Here is a 19,418-nt window from a genome sequence, read left to right as displayed (position 1 = left end):
TGCTATTTGAACGATCATTGATCAAATGGTTTTCAATGTGCTTTGATGCAAAATATTTGATACGTGCAATATCTAAAGTTTTTTTTTTTTTTTTTTTTTTGCATTTATACAATCATATACAACTGAAATGCTAATTAAATCTACATCAAATGATGATGTTTAGTGTGTAAATGTTTTAGATATTCTGGAGAACTATAAAAAATCTAATTACGTTTATAGAATCTTAAAAATCACAAAAAAAATCTTCAGTTAACATAGTTAAAAAAATACGAAAAACCATCATTGTGCAATCTGCATTGAAAGACATCTGCGTTGCAGTTTCTGTGCGGTACTACTATCTTTGTAAAGAAACGTGATTTACAGCCGCTTGGTGCTTCTGAAAAACTCCATGCTTAAAATCAGAAGAATTCAATGTTTTACACTGGATCCTCTTGAGCATAAAGAAAGGGGGAAGGGGTACTAAGTTTATTCTACTCTGATTTACAAACTTATAATTGCATCTTTATTTTATCACGACACAAACTTCCTAATTAGATAATGCATTTCAGAGTCGCTTATACAGATGGTTCTACGTTTAACGACGCTCTATTTATGAAACAACTTTCTCCATTTAAATTCGACTTTTCACGGTCCCGGATGCTTCACTGTAGCTTTAGAAATATTTTATTTAAGGATGCATTCTTCTTAAGGATAATTTTTGTGTTCCCTTGAAAGTCGTTAAATAAAGAACCAACTGTAAATAGTACATTTTTTCTAAAATATATTCTATGAGCGATATAAATTCGTTTCGATTCAACTTTTCCTAAATTTAAGGATTTAATTTTGTCTATAAAATGGGACGTTTATTTATATATTCTTTTGTTAGCAATATGCCTTTACAAATTCAATCTTATAAAAAAATTTACGAAATATTTGACGCTTTGATTGAGCAAATGACCAGTGATCCCTTGCTGTTGCGGTGTCACTGTCAAAGTTCCAGGGAATCCTAATGTTGAGAGGAAATCATAACTCGCTTTAAATGAACTTCTACGAGTTTACAGTGGTTGAAACATTGAATGAGAAGTATGTATTAAAAGTAAATTTTACATGATATTATTTTTTTCCTCACAATTGAGCCATCATGTTATAAATTACTAAGTCGTTTGTATTAAAAATGCAGCAACATGATTTTCAGCAGTTAAAATAGGTGAACTTTAGCACTTTCAGCACATAATTTTACAAAAAAAGGAAGGCATTTTTTATTTCAATTTTTGTTTAACTATGTGCTGAATGTGCTAAAGTGCAAATTCATTCAAGAATAGTTTAAGATGTCATTGTAAATAGGCTAACAGTTTATTTTATTACTTCAGCAAAAATAAATAATAGTTTTTTTTTTTAATTCAGTTTCGCATTTTTCTTACTCCGTTTTTGCAATATTTAAAATTATTGCTTCGATAAAATTTAAATTTACCTACAGCCTGCAAACTTGGGCAAATTCAAGATATTTACAGCGGCAGAAATGGTTCGCACGTAAGCTAGACTAAACTAGGCCAATTTACCAAACCTAAACCACAGAGATGAATGAATCAGCTTATCAGGTTGAACTCTTTTATTTCAACCCTGTCATACACTCTAGTCAATATACATATTTTCCACTATCATATAAAATGAATGAATAAATGTATTTGTTATAAATAAAATATGAAAAAATGTAACACAGAAAACTGTTTAACAAATCAATTTTGAATTTTGCTCACAAGTAATCCGAATTGCAATAAAACTTTGCACATCTATAGAACACTTTAAAATATTGAACTAGTGTTTTTTTTTCCTTTTAATTTTTTATCGGCAATTAACACGCATAACAGAATCATATTTACCCCTAAATATTGGGTTATTGTGACATTAGAGGATGCATTTTTTTTAAACCTTTAATTTTAGTTACAAAAACACAAGTAATGATTCAAAATCAGAAACAAAATATAAACAGCTATAGTTGACGTGTTTTAGGGTTTTTCTGAAAAAACAACTCATAAGGGTAAACCATCCTTCGTAATCAACCACTTCGAATGAAGGGGAAAAATATATTAAATGGAAGCTTTAAGAACAAAGTCATTTATGACACAACATGATTTTCATAAATGAGCATAAGAATCAATAATGGCCGGCACTCGTTTACCAGTATACTATCGAGGAGGAGTTCTCGACTTCTCAACAATTCAATTCATCTGAGAAGTCTATTCACTGCTCAGCAAATGTTCAACTTAAAAATCTTTTTAGCAAAATGTTTTGAGATAAAGCACTTTTGTGAAGATCCAATAATAACTTCGTGATACTTTAAATGCTAGAGTTGAAATTATGTTTTTCGGAATTCGCAGTTTTTTCTGCCATTGGAAAAGTATTGAAAGTAATTTAAAGTCTCCTTTAGTACTCTTAACTCTATAAAGTTTTCATGGTTTAGTTAAAATTTCTAATATCTAGCATTTTTTATGTTTCTTTTACAACAGTTGAGGAAATAGCTGCAATTCTGACCGTCAAGAGTTGTAAAACTGCCGAAGAAGAAATATCGTCATACAAAAATGAGTTTTTCAGTACGTATTTTTTAGTAATTTTGGAACGCGGATGCCCTAGACTTCCACCAAACATCGGTTCATCCATCCCGTTTTTAAGAAACAAGAACGACGTGATTCCATTCTTAGTGGACGCCAGGAGCGACAACAGACTGCTTGACAAGTGGAATGACATTGTTGTATTACAAGATGGCAGTCTAGGTACGTACATACTATTAAAATATGAAAAAAATAGTATGTAGTTTTATCTAAGAAGTGATAACATTATTTTCCGTAGAGAGCGAGTAGAGATGAGTAGAGATATTATTAAAAATATAGACTATTAATTTCTGTTTACGTCTGTATGTATGTGTTTCCGTAACCCCAGATACGGAAGTTTTGTCCTTGTTTTGGACTCACCAGTCTGGAATAGGGAATAACTAAGCTAGAGGCAGATGTCATCTCATTGAAGCTGAGAGTGCACCCAAACTGGCAGATGAAGTAAATTTATCTCATCAAGAGTCCGCAGCCATGATGCAGTTCAACTCGTAAATTTGAAGCAGAGCTTGAGTATTAAACAGTAAGTTACCACCACTAAGCCAGAGACAAGACAAAACTAAATACACTATACCGACAGTAGGTAGTCTCTGGCTCGGTTATTCCCTATTTCAGATCCAACTTCTTTTTTCTCGACTTCAGCCAGTTCGCATTGTTATTAAACTTCTTTTTTTTTTTTTTTTTTTTCAAAAACACGTTTGAGTCTTCCAGAAATAATAGGTTGCTGTTTTCAATTTTTGCAAAATTTTATGTCTCTCAAAGATTAGCCAAAAAGGGCATTTTACTCCGCCAGCCATAGCAAAAATTAGTCCAATCGGCTTCTTTTCAAGCAATTTTTTTCTTATGCGTATCAAGGTGCACTATTGTAAAATAACTATCCCCCTAATGCAAGCTGCTGAACAAAGCAATGTGTTAAAGGGGATTTTTTTTCTTATTTTGTTGCACTTTTATGCATAAAATGAAAACGTAACATTCAAACTTTCACTCAAAAGGAGTACATTCGAAATAACAGCTTTTTTTTTTTTTTGAAAACAATAAATTACTAGAATATAAAGAATAAAGAGAATAAGAATAAATGAGAACTTCGAGATAAAAGAATATTCAAGTTTACTTCGAGTTGTCAAGAGGTGACTTTTTTTTTTAAATGATGCAAATGTAATGCCAATCGATATAATCTCTTCTTTTGCTGAGTACCCCACACCCTAACCCCAAAGTGAGTTCCTAAAATGCTTTTTTCCAACCACAGATCTTACTAATAAAAGAAGTAATCCATAATTCTCAAGAAATTCTTAATCATTTATATCTCGAATCAAATAATTGTCTAGTCTTTTCAACATCCGGTTATTCATGATTGCAAATTTTTGAATTAAGAGAAAAGAAAAATAAATGGGTTGCGTGTGATTTGTATAGGGGCATATATCTTTAATATATATCATTTTTTCAGATTTGAATACAGTGCAAGAGATTGTTTATACGCTGCAAACAACAGGAATAAATAAACGATCCACATCTTTTACAATTTATGATCTCTGCCAAGAAGAAAACTGTGAAGACATGGCTACAGTTATAAAAGAATGCCTCACTCCGCACGCAATATCAGAGTTTCCTAGATACTTCTTAGTAATTTCCAGGGGGAAATCGTTCAAGAAAATCGTAGAACAAGTAAGAATGATGGTTTCTACTTTGTTTACACTATTTCTCCGTCTGGAATAACAATTAATTTACTTTGTATTGAAATACTGATCTCTACGATTATATAAAATGCTTCGAGAGCGAGAAATTAGGAATAAAATTGTTACGCATTCAGTTTAAATTTTGTACTTTTTATCTATGAGAAATTAAAGTGTTTATGAGTAAGAAACCTAAACATAGCTGCAGTTAATATTTTAAAGCTTATATTTTTTAAAATCTACTTACCGAACAAGTAAATGGTCAAATGTCTTTAGTAATTTAACATGTTTTTTTTTTTTTTCAATTCAAAAACTAACGTTGTAACGCCCACAAAAACAAAACAAAGTAAATATGTACAGGTTGTTTATTGAGTCTTGCACAAATAAAGAAAATAAGATTTATAAGAATCAAGATTTATATATAACTCTTTTTTTTTTTTTTTTTGATACTAAGCTTATCTAGTTCCCTTCTCTATTGGGAAAATTTAACTAAAGGCGTGAAAGTTGCGTTAACATCGAAAACTAAAAAGTTTTCGAAAGGCATATCAGTTTGATCTGTAGAACGTAAACAGTGAAAATTAAAGCGAAAGTTAAAGCGAAAATCGATTTATGAAAATCCCTCATTTTTAGAGCTAACCAATCAGAGAATAGTTAACAAAACATTGACAAGTTTAACAAAAAAAAGCGATAGTTTGTGTCACTGAATGCAATATATTTTGTAATTTTGTACGTTATAACGTTGTCAACTAATGTTAAGTGTTCGTGCCGAGTGTAAACAAATGTTTACCACATATGATATTGGTTATTTCATTTGTTTTAAGCAGGAGAGACTGGGGATACTTGATCCCAACTTTAGTTTTCAATTTTTTTCTCGGCTGCAAATTATCAGTTTTTTTTTCAAAAAGTACGTGAAGAAAGATATTTTTTTTCCTCTCTCTGACAGTTTTTTTTTTAGTTGAAATTAAACAGATAGTTTTGGTAAAATAATTTTTTTCAACAACTTTATAAAGAGATTATGCATTCCCACATCAAGGGATACATGATCCCTTCATGGGGGATACTTGATCCCACTGAGAAAATACATAAACGTTTCGTTAGATCTGCTTTGGCTGTGGATTTTTGTTTTCTACATAATGTTTCTAAAAAATAACACTACATATTCCTAATTTTTTAATTAAATTATAATAAAGTGAACACAAAATAACATTGCTTTTAATTTCTCTAGGACATTTGTTAAAAAAATGTACACAAATGAACTTATGATGCTTTTGATCAGGAATTTATTCTGCAATACTGTTGTGAACAATATATTTCATAAATAAAACTAATAATTTTTCTGAAGTACGTAATGAAACTCAAATTACAACAATTAAAAGAAGAAAAAGGACTACAAGCACAAAAATCAACTTATTTTCTTCTTGTCTTGCATTAGCAAAATTAAGAGTTTTATTGATTGAATTAATTTTTAAAAAGAGGGGTGAAAAATGTAAGTATCAGCATACTTATAGAAAAGAATAGAAAGCCTAGTATATATTTTCCAAACATGAAATGTTAAATGCGAACAATTCGTTTGTTGTCGTTCTTCAAGTTCAGCTCAGCCCACCTGGATGGGTGCAACTTAACACATTCATTCTCATTTACTACACCTTTGTCAGTTTTTCAGGAAAAATTGATTTTTTACCTTTTGCTTTAAAAAACATTTTACCTTTTTGCTTTAAAAAACTTATTTCAAACTCTAGAAATCAAATTTAGCATTCTATCCGCTAATTGGTCTAAATAATGGGCAACTAACTTTTTTTTTGTTTTAAATCTAACGATTTCAAAATCTTTTTTTTTTTTTCATTCAAACAAGGATTTGACATCTAGTTAAACTTTTTCAAGCTCATTGGGCTGATCAAAACATAACTCATCAGTAGAGTTAGTTTATGTTTAAATGCTTGAGGTGTTATGTGAGTTACAAGTGCGAACTGGTATTTTTAATGTTTTGCATGTATACTGCAGTGATTATATAAATGTATCACGCATGCTACGATAAATTTTATTATGTTAATATGATTTTGAATGTTTAAAGTTAATGTCAACTAAGTAAACAACAGTAGGGTGATTCTCCAAAAACCTGAAATTTTCAAATCACAAAAAAAAATTTGAATTTTGACATCTTGAATTCAAATTATGTTTTTCGCAATCACAAGTGTGTGTATGTAGGCGTGTGTGTTTGTGTGTAGGGGTATGTGTATGTGTGTGTAGGCATGTGTGTTTGTGTCTGTATGCTGGCATAAGTGTGTGGGTAGTTGTGTGTATGAATGTGTGTGGGGGGTATGTGTATGTAGGCATATATGTTTGTGTCTGTGTGCAGGCATGAATGTGTGGGTAGTTGTGTGTATGGGTGTGTGTGTATGTTTTTGTGTGTGTGTATGTTTTTATGTATGCGTGTATGTATGTGTGTGTAGGTGTATGTGTGTGTAGTTGTGTATGTATGCGCGTGTGTGTAGGACATGGATGCAACCTGGAGACGGCTTTCGCTGTAGGAGCCGGTGGACAATGATGGTGCGGAGGGTGGCTGTGGGAAAATAAAATGATAGGACGCCAAAAACAGTCAAATGAAAGCAATAAGCAATCGTGATTGCTCAAAAAAATCTGAAACTAATTATACTTACTCTTTGTTAGGAACTTATTAAGACAAAAATAGAGGGAACTCTCTTTAACTATATTACATCCTCAAAAGATGCGGTCAAATTTTCAGACTGCGAGAGGCTGACAAGCAGCACCAGGAGAGTTAAAAAATGAATTTCTTCATAGGTTACCTAAAATGTAACTCTTGTAATAAAGAAATAACTGAAGCCTAAATCAAAAAGTATGGTTATTAAAAGGCAAAACAAAATTTATGTAAAACCTCCCTTAACGGACACCCCCAATTTCTTCGAGTACAAGTCCCACATAGGTTTTTTCATATTATTCACTCTGAATAGCTTACACTTCGAATAACGGAAAATTATTTCAACGAAAATAATCAATTGCTACGTTAAAACTTTCTTTCAGCTATCCATATACAGCTATGATAAAAGTTTTAAAAAAGTTACAATCTCATTACCTGCGAATTGTTTTATGGTTAAGGAAATACAAACATAAAACAAAAAGGGAATCAGCAATATCAATAACATAGATTTTACTTTTAATTTAAAGCAACTACGAAATTTATAGCAACTTCAATAACCTATTCAAGCAACATTTAGATAAACTAATGTCTAACCGAAAAATCTATTTTGGAATGATTCGTCTGAACAACAACAAAAGAAAATTAAATAAATAGAATTATTCATCTGATACATTTTTTATTTATCGTTTGCCAAATTTAACTTTCTTCTTTTTTTAATCAATCTTATTTTCCAACTAATGTATTGGAAATAAATGCTTCTATTCTACGGGATGCATTACCACTGTTTGAGAACTAATGCTAGGAGAGTGATTTTTTTCGGACAGGAGTATGACACTTTTCTTTAGGACAAGAGTATGACACGTTTTTCAGGACAGGAGCATGACGTTTTCCATACAACTTGCCTATTGCGTAAGCCTAGGATTATAATTGAGATAACTAATGATATTTTTCGATTCTAACCTCTTGATTCAACTACAATCTTTGAATAGAATTATTATTTTTCTTCTTTTATTTAACACAGAAAATTTCTCCAGGAGAATGACAGCAAAAATGTTTCATACCCATTTTTGAACTTCAAAGTTTTAATAAGAACAGCAGGCAAATCATGTGAACTTAATACTCAAAGAATCTAACAAAATGGTGATAATAAACAATGTAGTAGCACAGCAAATCAAAAAATCCTTTTTTTAATCTATAATAATTGAATTCATTCCTAGGACAGGAGAATGACACGAAACTTGGGGACAAAGTTTAAAACGATGAACGTTGATGATTTAAATAACTTAATTTATTTAAAGAATGCTTTTTTACACCTTTAAATATGCTTAATTTTGTACTACAAATTGAATTAGTGGAATGTTGATGTAAAATTTTTAAATAATTTAAGTCCATTTGAAAAACGGTTGGGGACACGCTAAAAGTGTAACTTTCTGGATATTTAAAATTTTTTGCAGAAAAATCTAAACGAGTTATTGTTTTAATAAGAGTAGAATAACATCAGATAAGTTATTTCTAACTATTAAAAAAATTAAAACACTTTCTGAGTTAAACAATTTTTGTGTTAGGCTACTGGGACATAATACTGTTACGATTTTGGAGAATCACATAGTAATATTGTTTTTATTGTGTTTATATTGTCATATGGATACTTGAACCCTATAATCATGTATCCTTCTAAACGATGGGAACAAGTATCCCTAATATGCGGTTTTTGCAAGCATACTTGTTATATTATTAACATTAGTGGCAATTTACTAAAAATATGTCTCAATTATAAAAGACTGTCTATACTTTAACATTACACTTCAGTATTTCTTTTAAGTTGTATATCTTGGATAATGTAAACTTCAGAATGCTTTCCTAAAAAAGTTTCCCTTGACACATTCAGACAATCATTTCTTTAGCTAAAACAAAATGACTAAAAAAAAAAAAAAACAGTGCTGCTATATTTAATGTACAAGTATAACTTGAACATGGTTTCAAACTCAGGTAACTCAGTTTTCAAATCTCTATTTAATGACTTCGGTACATTTTTGGATATGGGATCATGTATCCCCAGGGATGAGGTATCCCCAGTCTCCCCTAATCTGTAACAAAAAATTTGTGATCTGAAGAAGTTTCAAGCTAATCCGTTACTTCAGGGCAATTCTATTAATTGATAACTTTTCCGAAAACATTTCTTTTTTATTAATATAATTAGAATGATTTTATGAATTATTTCGCTTATTATACTTGATTCTAGGACTCGACCGATGCATCGGCCTGGCCGATGCATCGGCGCCGATGGTTCAACAATTTAGCCATCGGCATCGGCATCGGCGGCCGATGCTAAATTGCAGGAAACATCGGCCCATCGGCCTTAAAAACATCGAAAAGCCGATGGAATTGGCCGATGTTTTTGAAAAAAAAAGGGACCTTTTGATGTTTTACCTTTTAATACAAAGTAAAAGTTGTTTTCATATAAAATTGTTTACTAAATTTCAATATGAATTTCTATTTTAGTCACCCCTGAAAGAGTTTTTAATACTGCATTCAGGTACCAAACAAGTTAATTATTGCGTTGTTTCTTGCTGCTGGATGTATGTATCTCTCATAAGTCATAACTCCATAAGTTTTCGCATATGGGGTGTGCGTACGTTCCAGGTGTGCACTTCCCTTTTTGTTTTCGATCGGGTGTTCTGAAAAGCCTCTTTACTCATTTTTTTTCGCTATTAATTACTTATTTCAATGCAAAACTAATATAGCGTCTCAGACTGATGATCATTTGGTGATACATTGCCGAATTGGAGACCATGGAAACAAATATGAGATGGCGAAACCGGTTTTTGTGTCATTTTGTTAGATTCCCGTTGAGCCGACAGTAATTTTTAATTTTTCGATATTTGCAATATAAATCACAGTAATGCAGTATCTTCTGTATTGCTTCGGCGGAGTTACAAGTTTGGGGCCCGTCGAAATACATTTTGGGGCCATATTTCTCTATCACAGAAGCTGTAAAACATTTATCATTTGCATTTTTGTAACTCCTACGGTGCCCCTATGGTTATGGGGCCTCTCGTGCAATTGCAACATTTGCTATATTTTAAATCCGCCATTGCACGTCACAACAAACTTGGGTGCAAGTTTTGAAAGGGTTTATTCTCAATGTTTATGATTATTTTGAATTCTATTTTTACGACTATTTTTTGAATTTCCGAGAACACTTGCGTGCCCCTCCTCCCACTCCCTCAATTTCTGAAATTAAACTCTAGTTGTACTTCCGAGTTGTTTAAAACTAACATCATTCATAAAACTAGAGATTTTTTTTTTTTTCAAACTTTATCTATTGTTTAGAAAGAATTTAGAGCATTAATGTAAGAAATTGATTAAAGACGTTTTGAATGGCGATATAATTCGGAAATTGAAGGGACTTTTGAATTTTTTCTTCGGAAGTGCTGAAATAGATTCAGAAACTCTTCCGAGGCGATGGTTTTAGCGGTTCTGTGCTAAAAAAATTAGGCCGAGGTTCGGGTCGAAGTGTGAGTTACTGCAAAATCAGAGGGTGACCCCCCCCCCCCCATTTTGTAATGCGCCATCTTTTTTGTATCATTAATAGCGATCGATTTTTTTTCTGTTGTAAGTAACTCTTTTTATGAATTTATATGAAATCAATGAATAAGTTATTTTCGTTTTTTATAGAAAAGTTTCAAGGATTTTCTATTATGCAATTTTTTAATTTTCAAAAAAATATTGTTAAATTGAACAATTTAATTTGAACTTGTTTGTAAAGCTTCATAAAAGATTAAATAATCAAATTGTACAATATTATGTGTGCCAACATTAGATCAAGTATGTATTCAGTTATTAACTTGGTGTAAATATTGAGTTTGTTTATTGTAGCTGCGTTTTAAGAGCCTCGCTCTTTTCATGGCTATTTTTTTTCCAACAATATTTATGTCACTGTTTTAGTTTTTTGAAAACTGCAAAATTTTCTATTCATAAATTTTAAATAAGTATAAAAATATTCCTATTATGATTTAGTATTGTAATTTATCTGTTACCTTTTTTGTTTAATTTGATGACTAAAAAATGTCTACGTGCAATCTTTCCAATTTAATTGCGTTATTTGTTGACGGTTTCATAGTTTTATTCTTAATTTTTTTTGAATGATTTAACAACATAATTTAATGTTTCTTAACTATGTTTAGTGTACCTAAATCCATACATCATTACAATATTACTGAAATCTTATATTTATATGTTCAATTAAAAAAAAACAAAAAACAAATCAATTGGTTATTAAACAGTCTCTTTGTTGTTTTCCTTTTTTCTTTCTTTTCTTTCTTTTTTTTTTTTTTTTTGACTGTTGCTCTTTCTCTTTCATCATACAGCAGTCAAAAAAGGAGAAGCATAACTACACCCTATACAGATTGAACGTAGTACGATCCAAAAGTTCGGGGACAAGCTGTATAAAACCTTACCTAGAATAGTTCACATTACAGAAGCACATCCACCTTCAAAAGGTTACCTTGAGGGACCATGTACTTCTGCCAGTGTTCATATAACTTTTGGAAACTCTCCTGGAAGCCATTTTCGCTACCTTCTATGATGCAGCTTTATCTTCTCCTGACGGAAGAAAGCGGCATCCATGCAAATGTTTTTTTTTTTTTGCTGAGAACAGGTAAAAGTCACACGGAGCTAAGTCCGACGAAACGTTATGTTAATTGTTTGTCATATCAGAGTACTCACCCATCAAACCGTGCATCCTCAGCATGAAAGTCGCCTTCTTCCCCACGTTGAAGTTAAAGCAACAGCGCAAGAGGCCTTACAGGAGGTTGCGAAAAATGTCTTCCAGGAATATTTCTAAAAGTTATATGAACGTTGGCAGAAGTGCATAGTCGTCCAAAGTGAATATTTTGTAGATAGATGTGCTTCGGTAATGTGAACTATTCAGGGTAAGGTTTTATACAACTTGTCCTCTAACTTTTAGATCCTACTACGTACGTATGCGTTTTCAACTTACTATTTCATAACGTTTTTGAGTGACATAAGTTTAGCGCATGAAGACATCACAAGAGAATATGCGATAATTAGCTGAGGAGGCGTTCAAAATGGATATTTCGGTCATCTACATGTTCTTAGGTACATATGCATGTACAGATGTGCCGAAAAAACTTGTGAAGTTTAAATTGGGTGATGGTAAAATAGAAATTTAGGTCAAAATCTGATTTTTTTTTTTTTGTGATTACAATTCCTTATTCGTAGAAAGGAAGTAAAGTGAAATGAATCAATGATCCTTTAAATCCTTGACAATTTTATCAATTTATTTCTGTTTGATTTTTTTTTTTTTTTTGCCATCGGCCAACGGCATCGGCCATCGGCCATCGGCAATCGGCCATTTTGAGGAAAATAATCGGCCATCGGCCATCGGCCATCTTTGAACAATCGGCCAACAATCGGCATCGGCCCATCGGCCAAAAAATGCCATCGGTCGAGCCCTACTTGATTCAGTAACTTTATATGACTCAAATATTTTTTTTTTTATTTATTTAAAATATCCTCACTTTAATTGCTATAAATAGAGTTAGATAAGATAATTCTTGTCATTCCGCCACAGTATATAAAGTTTAATTATTTTAATCCAATGCGTGAGAAATTACTTAAATTAAGTTTCTTGTTATTTCTGTATCTGTTAAGTACTTATCAGTTAAAATAATTAATTTATTCATAATTTACAAAAATTTAATTTTGCAAAAAGAAGTTCAAAAGCTTAGTTGCCAAAACATGTCATTTCGTCTCAAAGCGTAAAACGGCATAAAACTTTAAAAATGAAGCAATAAAAATTATATTGTTTGTTTTGTTTCCCATATTATAATTGTTAAATATAAAATGCAAAGAAAAAATTTCAATTTTAAATAAAAAATAATTTTACTGTAATAACTTAATTTTTTTTTCATCTAAGATATCATACCGTCACACATGTAAATCGCCCTTCAATTGAAATTGAACTACTATTGATTCGAGTTATTACGTTTAAAAACGTCTGCATTGTTTATTTTTTTCTAAACACTAACTTATTTATAGCTCGCATTTCAATTCTTTTGAGCATTGTAACAATGCCAAAATTTCACCCAGTGCTTCTGTATCTGAATGACATAAGATAAAGGAGTTCCTGTACTTGGATATTGTTTTGGGGTATGGTTACCGAACTAACTCATTCACCTTATGAGATGAAATTAGGAGCAATTGGGTTTTTGGAAATGTAATATAGATACACGAAGGAAATAACTGAAGTGTGCTTCATTTTGCTGTGGCCTTTAAACTTTGAAAAATGAGTTTTTGTCTATGGATTGTGCTACTTTAAGAAATAGCTTTTGTTGGAATTTCAAACTTCGTAGGTAACTAAAATTTTACGGTAGAAAAAATCAGTACGGTGTGTGTAGTTACGCTGAGAGAAAAGGAAAAGAAAATGATTCCAAATTCAAGTTACTGGGTTCTAACCTAAGATATTTTCATGCGCAGACCGGTAACCCTATATATATATTGGGGTTCTACCGCAGAGTGGAAATGGAGATTTATATGTTTCGTTGTATAAGTCATTTGGTGCATGGAATGGCGCAGCAATCGCTTATTTTCCCCACAAAATTTACGTTCAAATTTAATGTACTGTAAACACTTAATTTCGCAGTAGTATTTCCGTAAAAGTTTTCTGAATTTTTAACAGTTAATATTTTCCTTTCATTAAGTGGTATGTCCGCAATAAAGTTCTTTCTTGCTTTTCGCTTTTGCAAAAAAATAAGAAAAAGATGCGAGGTAAAAAGAATAATTTCAGAACTGCACAAAAATGGATAGATAGTTTTTTTTTTAATTTCCTGCCTAAAGTTAGTTTAGAGAAATGTTTATACAATGAGAGAGTAAGAGTTCCCACAATGTAATAAACAGATAATGGTAAAACAAAAAAAAAAAAAAAAATGCCAGAAAAGTTAGCTCAAAACCCAACATGCATGCTAGACGCTTATGATGTAGGGGGAAGAGATGAGCTCGTGGATTTCGGTCCGCAATAAACCGATCCTAAGAAACGCTTGGTCAGTCAAGAATGTGGATTCTTTATTTTAGACTTTATTTGTTCCTCTCAAGCGGACTTCATATCCGACTCCAGAGGTACAAAACTTTGATTGCAATTGGCAATGTCAATTATTGAAACTTCGAATAGCGAAAACCCTATGATTGGGCCACTTTTGCTTGGGCAAACCTATACCATCGGTTTTGTAATATTTTTACCTACATATTTTGGGCACCTTTTAGCCCCTGAAAACCCTAATTAGAGAACCGGAAAAAGGTACGCATAATTTAGGCACCTTATAACCCCTGAAAACACTGATTAGAGACCCGGAAAAAGGTAGGAAACCTTACTTTAACGTACACTTTAATGTTTTACTTCACAGCTTTTACTCTCCATTTATGACAACAATTTTGGGAAACTCGATGAGGGTAACTTACTCATTTTTGGGCACCTTTTAGCCTCTGTCAACCTTGATTAGTTCACACGCAATAGGTAGGCAACTTTACTTAAGCGTTTCGTTTACAACTTTTACTCTTTACTTATGATAACAATTTTCGAAAACTTAATGAAGGTAAAGTATTCATTTTTGGCACTTTTTAGCATCTGGCAACAATGGTTAGGGACCGGAAAAAGATAGACAACATTACTTTGGCGTTTTATTTGCAGCTTTTACCCTTCATTTATGACAAAAATATCCGGAAACTAGATGGGGGGGGGTAAATTACATCCTTCTTTGGGCACGTTTTAGCCCCTGACAACACTGATTATGAACCCGAAAAGGGTAGGCAACCTTACTTAAGCGTTTTATACCATCTTTTACTCTTCATTTATGATAACAATTTTCGGAAACTTGATAAGGGTAAATTAGTTATTTTTAGGCATCTTTCAATCCCTAGCAACCCTTCTTAGTTCACGTGAAAGAGGTAGGAATTCTTAATTTTGCGTTTTACTCTTAATCTATGGTAACTCGATGAGGGTAGGTCAAGTCTAGTAGGATGTTGGTCTATTACGTTCTTGTTATCATAATTTTAAGTGATCTATGTTAACATAAGATTTTTTTAAAGGCTACAAATTTGATCCGGATAATCCGGAGATCCAGATAAGGGAGGGCCAGATAAACGAGGTTCTACTGTAGGAATTGACTCGCAATTTATACGCAGCAAAATATTAGTTCTATTCCCTCAGTGTAAAGCATAATATTTCTAATTACTAGGGATGCAGTTAAATTTTAAAGAAAGTTATCTAATAAATTTACACATGCCTCGTGCCCCCCGTCCGCAGAAATATCCTCTATACTTTCAATTGAATGCTCAGCATTTTCAGAAATCAATAAATAGCAGAGAATTTTCAGATTTTTATGACTTCAAGTTGGATTTGATTTATCGAGTCAAAATGCAGTTAGTAGGGTAACACACCCAGTAATTGGCAGGTCACCAGTGATTGGCACTTCCAACAAAAATGTCCTAAAATAAGATTCGTATCCCATCTTTTAAAAGTAGATGGCTGTACACTCAACTGAATGTACATTTGCTTTAAAGATTATAATTTCAATTCGTGTTACTAAATAGTAGCAGTGCATAGGAAAGAGAAACAATTGGGACTTGTGTCAAATCAGCCATTTTTGTTGAAAAAGCTCTCTTCTCTGGCTTAACGGAAGCATGCGCCATCCATTAAAATCTGACTTAAAATATATTTTAAATTTTCGTTGTAAAAAGATTTGTTTAGTTAAAAGGTGTTACTTTGAGTGTGTAGAAATGCATTTTTGTCCCTTTTTGGATTTTTGAAATAATTATGGCTGCTTCAGTTTTGCTAGTCTCCAGTAATTGGCACGTGTGCCTATAAACACTAATGTGTTGTGAAGCATGTCACTAAATGTATTTCTGATACTGTTGCAGCAACTATATTATATGGGTTCTACCATTGATTTGAATTCCACAGAATAAACTTAAATTTTTAAGAGAAACAATAAAAAATAAACATGTTTGGCCATCAGTCAGATATTGTGGCTGTAGAGAATCGGTTCATTTTTTATGGTCCCTTAGAATCATCGGGTCAATGTTCCTTTTTCTGTGGAAATGGCTATAATTCGTAAAATCAAAACTGCATAATGACTAATGAAACAGCAATAATCTCGATACTTTTTTCCATGCAACACTCCAAATTTATTTTTATTTCTCTAAAATATTTTTCCAGCGTCAAGATGTTTAACATCAGTTGATTTAACATTGATTAATGTAAAACTACCTACTTTAAATTAATATTAATTATGTTTCTTATGATGATAAAGTTTGTATGTAATCTAAAAGTGAAAAATAAAGTGATTTTTCAGTTCTATTAACATGTGTCACTTACTGGATTGCAAGGTGTCATACCCTTGGGTATCAGGTGCCAATTACTGGTAATTTCAGTAACTTTTTAAAAAATATATTTTTATAAAGAATATCTATTCAATTATTATTTATTTTAGTGAACTAAATAGATGCACAGATGTGCATTCTTTAATGCAAAAATATTTGCAAGTGAATATTTTTTTCTAAGTAATGAAAACAGAGGCAAGTTTAAGCACAAACTCTTAAAGTGCCAACCACTGGGGTCGTTACCCTACCATCACCTGACCATTATTACACCGGGGGAACATATCAAGTTATAAATTTTATTTAAAGTAACATTTTTGCTTCGAAATTTCAAATTGCTAAGCAATTACTATTACAATGTATAGTTACAACAATAGCATCACACAACAACAACATCATCCTGACATTCAGGAAATTTATTTTATAATTTTTCACAAACTGGGTAAATTGTATATGTTACGGCCAATGCCCGAAGTTCGGCCAGTTCGCGAATTGGCTGGCCAATTCGCGAACTAGCCAAGAGGTTTGGCCAAAGCCCGAAATACTTGCAATTAATATTGTATTTTCTACTTTGGCTGGCCATTTCGCGAAGTGGCCGGGAATCCTTGGCCAAAGCCCGAAATCATTACGGTAGATTTTAGGTTGACAGGTAGATGACATATCTGTCGCTTCCAAAGGTACGGCGGGGCGTGCAAGTGATAGAAACTAGGAAGGAGGTTTGTCCAGGATCGCCGAGAGCCAAATCAAGCCCCTTGTCATTATCGTCACCTGCCCCCCCCCCCTCCTCACAATACCAGGAAAATTTATACTACATTGATTCCGAGTTGGGCCCCTAGTTTTGGATTAGGCTGACATGATGGCATCTCGTCGGGCTCAGAGGATGCTACCACGTCCCTGAGAAGGTCCTGCCAATGGTTATTAAAAACTTCGATCGCGTTTTACTTGCCGTTAGTTCTTCGACGGAGCTATGAGTGTGTATTTCTCGTATTTGCACTTCTATATGTGAATACTTTCAGTTGAAATCATATTCGATAGCTAATAAAGGGTCATTCAAGTATTGTCTAAGCAACTTTTGGGCATTTTGTACCCCCTCCCCCTCTCTCACCTAGTGAGAAAAAATAAACATACGCTATACTCCCTTCCCCTTTTGCTTTCATAAGATTTTATGACATTTTGTACGTCACAGGATGCTCTTTACCCACGTTTTTTGTTGTTGCACTGTAACTGCTTCGTTATTTAATGCTTACCTTGGAATTTGTGTGGCCCCTCACCTCTTGTCAGAGAAAATAAGTAGCCCTCGGGATATTTCCTTTCTGCTTACGTAATACTTGACCGACCCAGCTAAAATTAAACATAAGGCCGTGTTTCTCAACCTTTCAGTGTTTGCGACACAAATTTTAAATAGTATAATTTTCATTCCGAAACCAAACCTAATGACAAGTAAGGAATTTGTTGTGTGCTCCCCTCCTTAGAATTCTATTTAAGATCCCTCTACCACCCATACCCCCAATAAGGGTAGATGTATGATCATTAGTTTCTATTACTCTAGAAACTTCAAAAAATCTTTGCAAAACCATATCTCAGAGAAAATCTCCAACTCAAAATCAATTATGACTAAAAAAATAACCATAAAATAGTGATAAAGATCCAAATATTCGGGTATATATACTTAATTGTCGGCAGCACAAGTTTTGTAAGTGACTTATTGCATGAATAATATAGACTTGTTTCCATTTGAAAATTAATTAAATATCCCTGTCTGATTTTTTTTTCTTGAAATATATACTTTGTTGGAAGTAAAAAGTTTGAGATTTGGAAAGCTACAAATGTTTTTTTTTTCTGCTTTCAATTGTGTAGAATTGAAAATTTAAAAACGAGATAGTGAAGAAGACAAATTTAGCCTGTTTTGCGCCCAGTCCGTGCAATTAGTCTGTACCCACGGGCTATTCACACCGTTGCGTTGGTGCGATAAGCTATTTCGAAAATTATGCGAGTACTTTTAATTACGAGCTATACCTACATGACGATGCTCGTACAAAGAGTTTAAAGAAGGTTACTTGAATAAATGAAAATCTACCCCACCCCATCTCTCTGATGCAAAATAATTATTTTCTTATACTAAAATGCATACACTTTTTAAGAAAACCTAAAAAAAAATAATAATATATATCTGCAATTTAAAATATTTCACTAAATGAAAAGCAATTAAATTACATAAACAGTTGCTTTAAAATGTAAAATAATGAAAAAATTCCGTAGTTTTTTTCTCCAAACTCACCAAATAACAACGCTACCGTAACCCTGTCGATTAGCGAGCGAACCAAACTCGCATGGATTAATGATAACTTTCTTACGAAAACGGTTAAACGATAATCCCGCTCTTCCCCCTTCCTCGCAGGAAAAAAGGAGGTAATTAAAAACCCGTTGTACCTAGAACAAAAGGAAAATCTTGCTCCTTCATCCCCCTTAGAAAAAAAGAATTTAGCTCAAATACGCAGCACAATTTATGTAAATGATCACTCCGCATCCCCTAGAAGAAAAAGTTTTAAATTAAAATCCGCATTGCAAGTACAGCAAGACAAAAAGAAATTCAGTTAAAATACACACAATCAGATTAACATAAAATAAATGCAGTAAAACGTGAGTAAAAACGTTTGAAAAAAAGGAAGAATTAAAATAAATACTATGACAGTAAGAACAACATTTCCTTAATGTAAAAGAAAAAAATAAGAAAAATATGCTTATTTTTCCAGATTGCATTCCCTTCGAATCATTGATTCATAAAAATACGAACTGTTTTACAAAGGGAAAAAAACAATACTAAGTGTAAATTAAAATAAACATAATGACATTTATGTATAAAATATTAATAAGGACATGTCGGGGAATTTCAACAAAACGCGGCATTAAAGTAATGTCTTTAAATAATATTAACAAGAAAGCTATTTTTTTTTCTGTTTTTATGTTTTGTCTTAATGAACCCTTAGTATTGAGGCTTTGCAAAATACTTTAAAATCTTTTGAAACAATATTTCTTGGTACAATATGATCTAGAATCTTTAAAATTAGATTCTAGATGGAGCAGAAAAAGACTGTCGATCGTCCTTAATTC

At 32.4% G+C, this 19,418-nt stretch overlaps 1 protein-coding gene across 1 annotated transcript in view; it reads left to right on the top strand.

Annotated features, from left to right (window-relative positions):
• The window catches only part of LOC129218908 (ionotropic receptor 93a-like), a gene marked incomplete at its 5' end in the record, with an annotated part of 101,517 nt that overhangs the window by 7,608 nt on the left and 74,491 nt on the right, over positions 1 to 19,418 (top strand). Inside the window, 2 exons of the mRNA XM_054853227.1 lie at positions 2,487 to 2,750; positions 4,030 to 4,247. Coding sequence (XP_054709202.1) covers positions 2,487 to 2,750; positions 4,030 to 4,247 — 482 coding nt within the window. The remainder of the gene's footprint in view (positions 1 to 2,486; positions 2,751 to 4,029; positions 4,248 to 19,418) is intronic.

This window comes from Uloborus diversus, chromosome 3 (assembly GCF_026930045.1).
Source record: "Uloborus diversus isolate 005 chromosome 3, Udiv.v.3.1, whole genome shotgun sequence".
Taxonomy (NCBI): Eukaryota; Metazoa; Arthropoda; class Arachnida; order Araneae; family Uloboridae; genus Uloborus; species Uloborus diversus.
The sequence above is the reverse complement of the archived record's forward strand: the minus strand, read 5'-3'. Positions and strand labels throughout refer to the sequence as shown.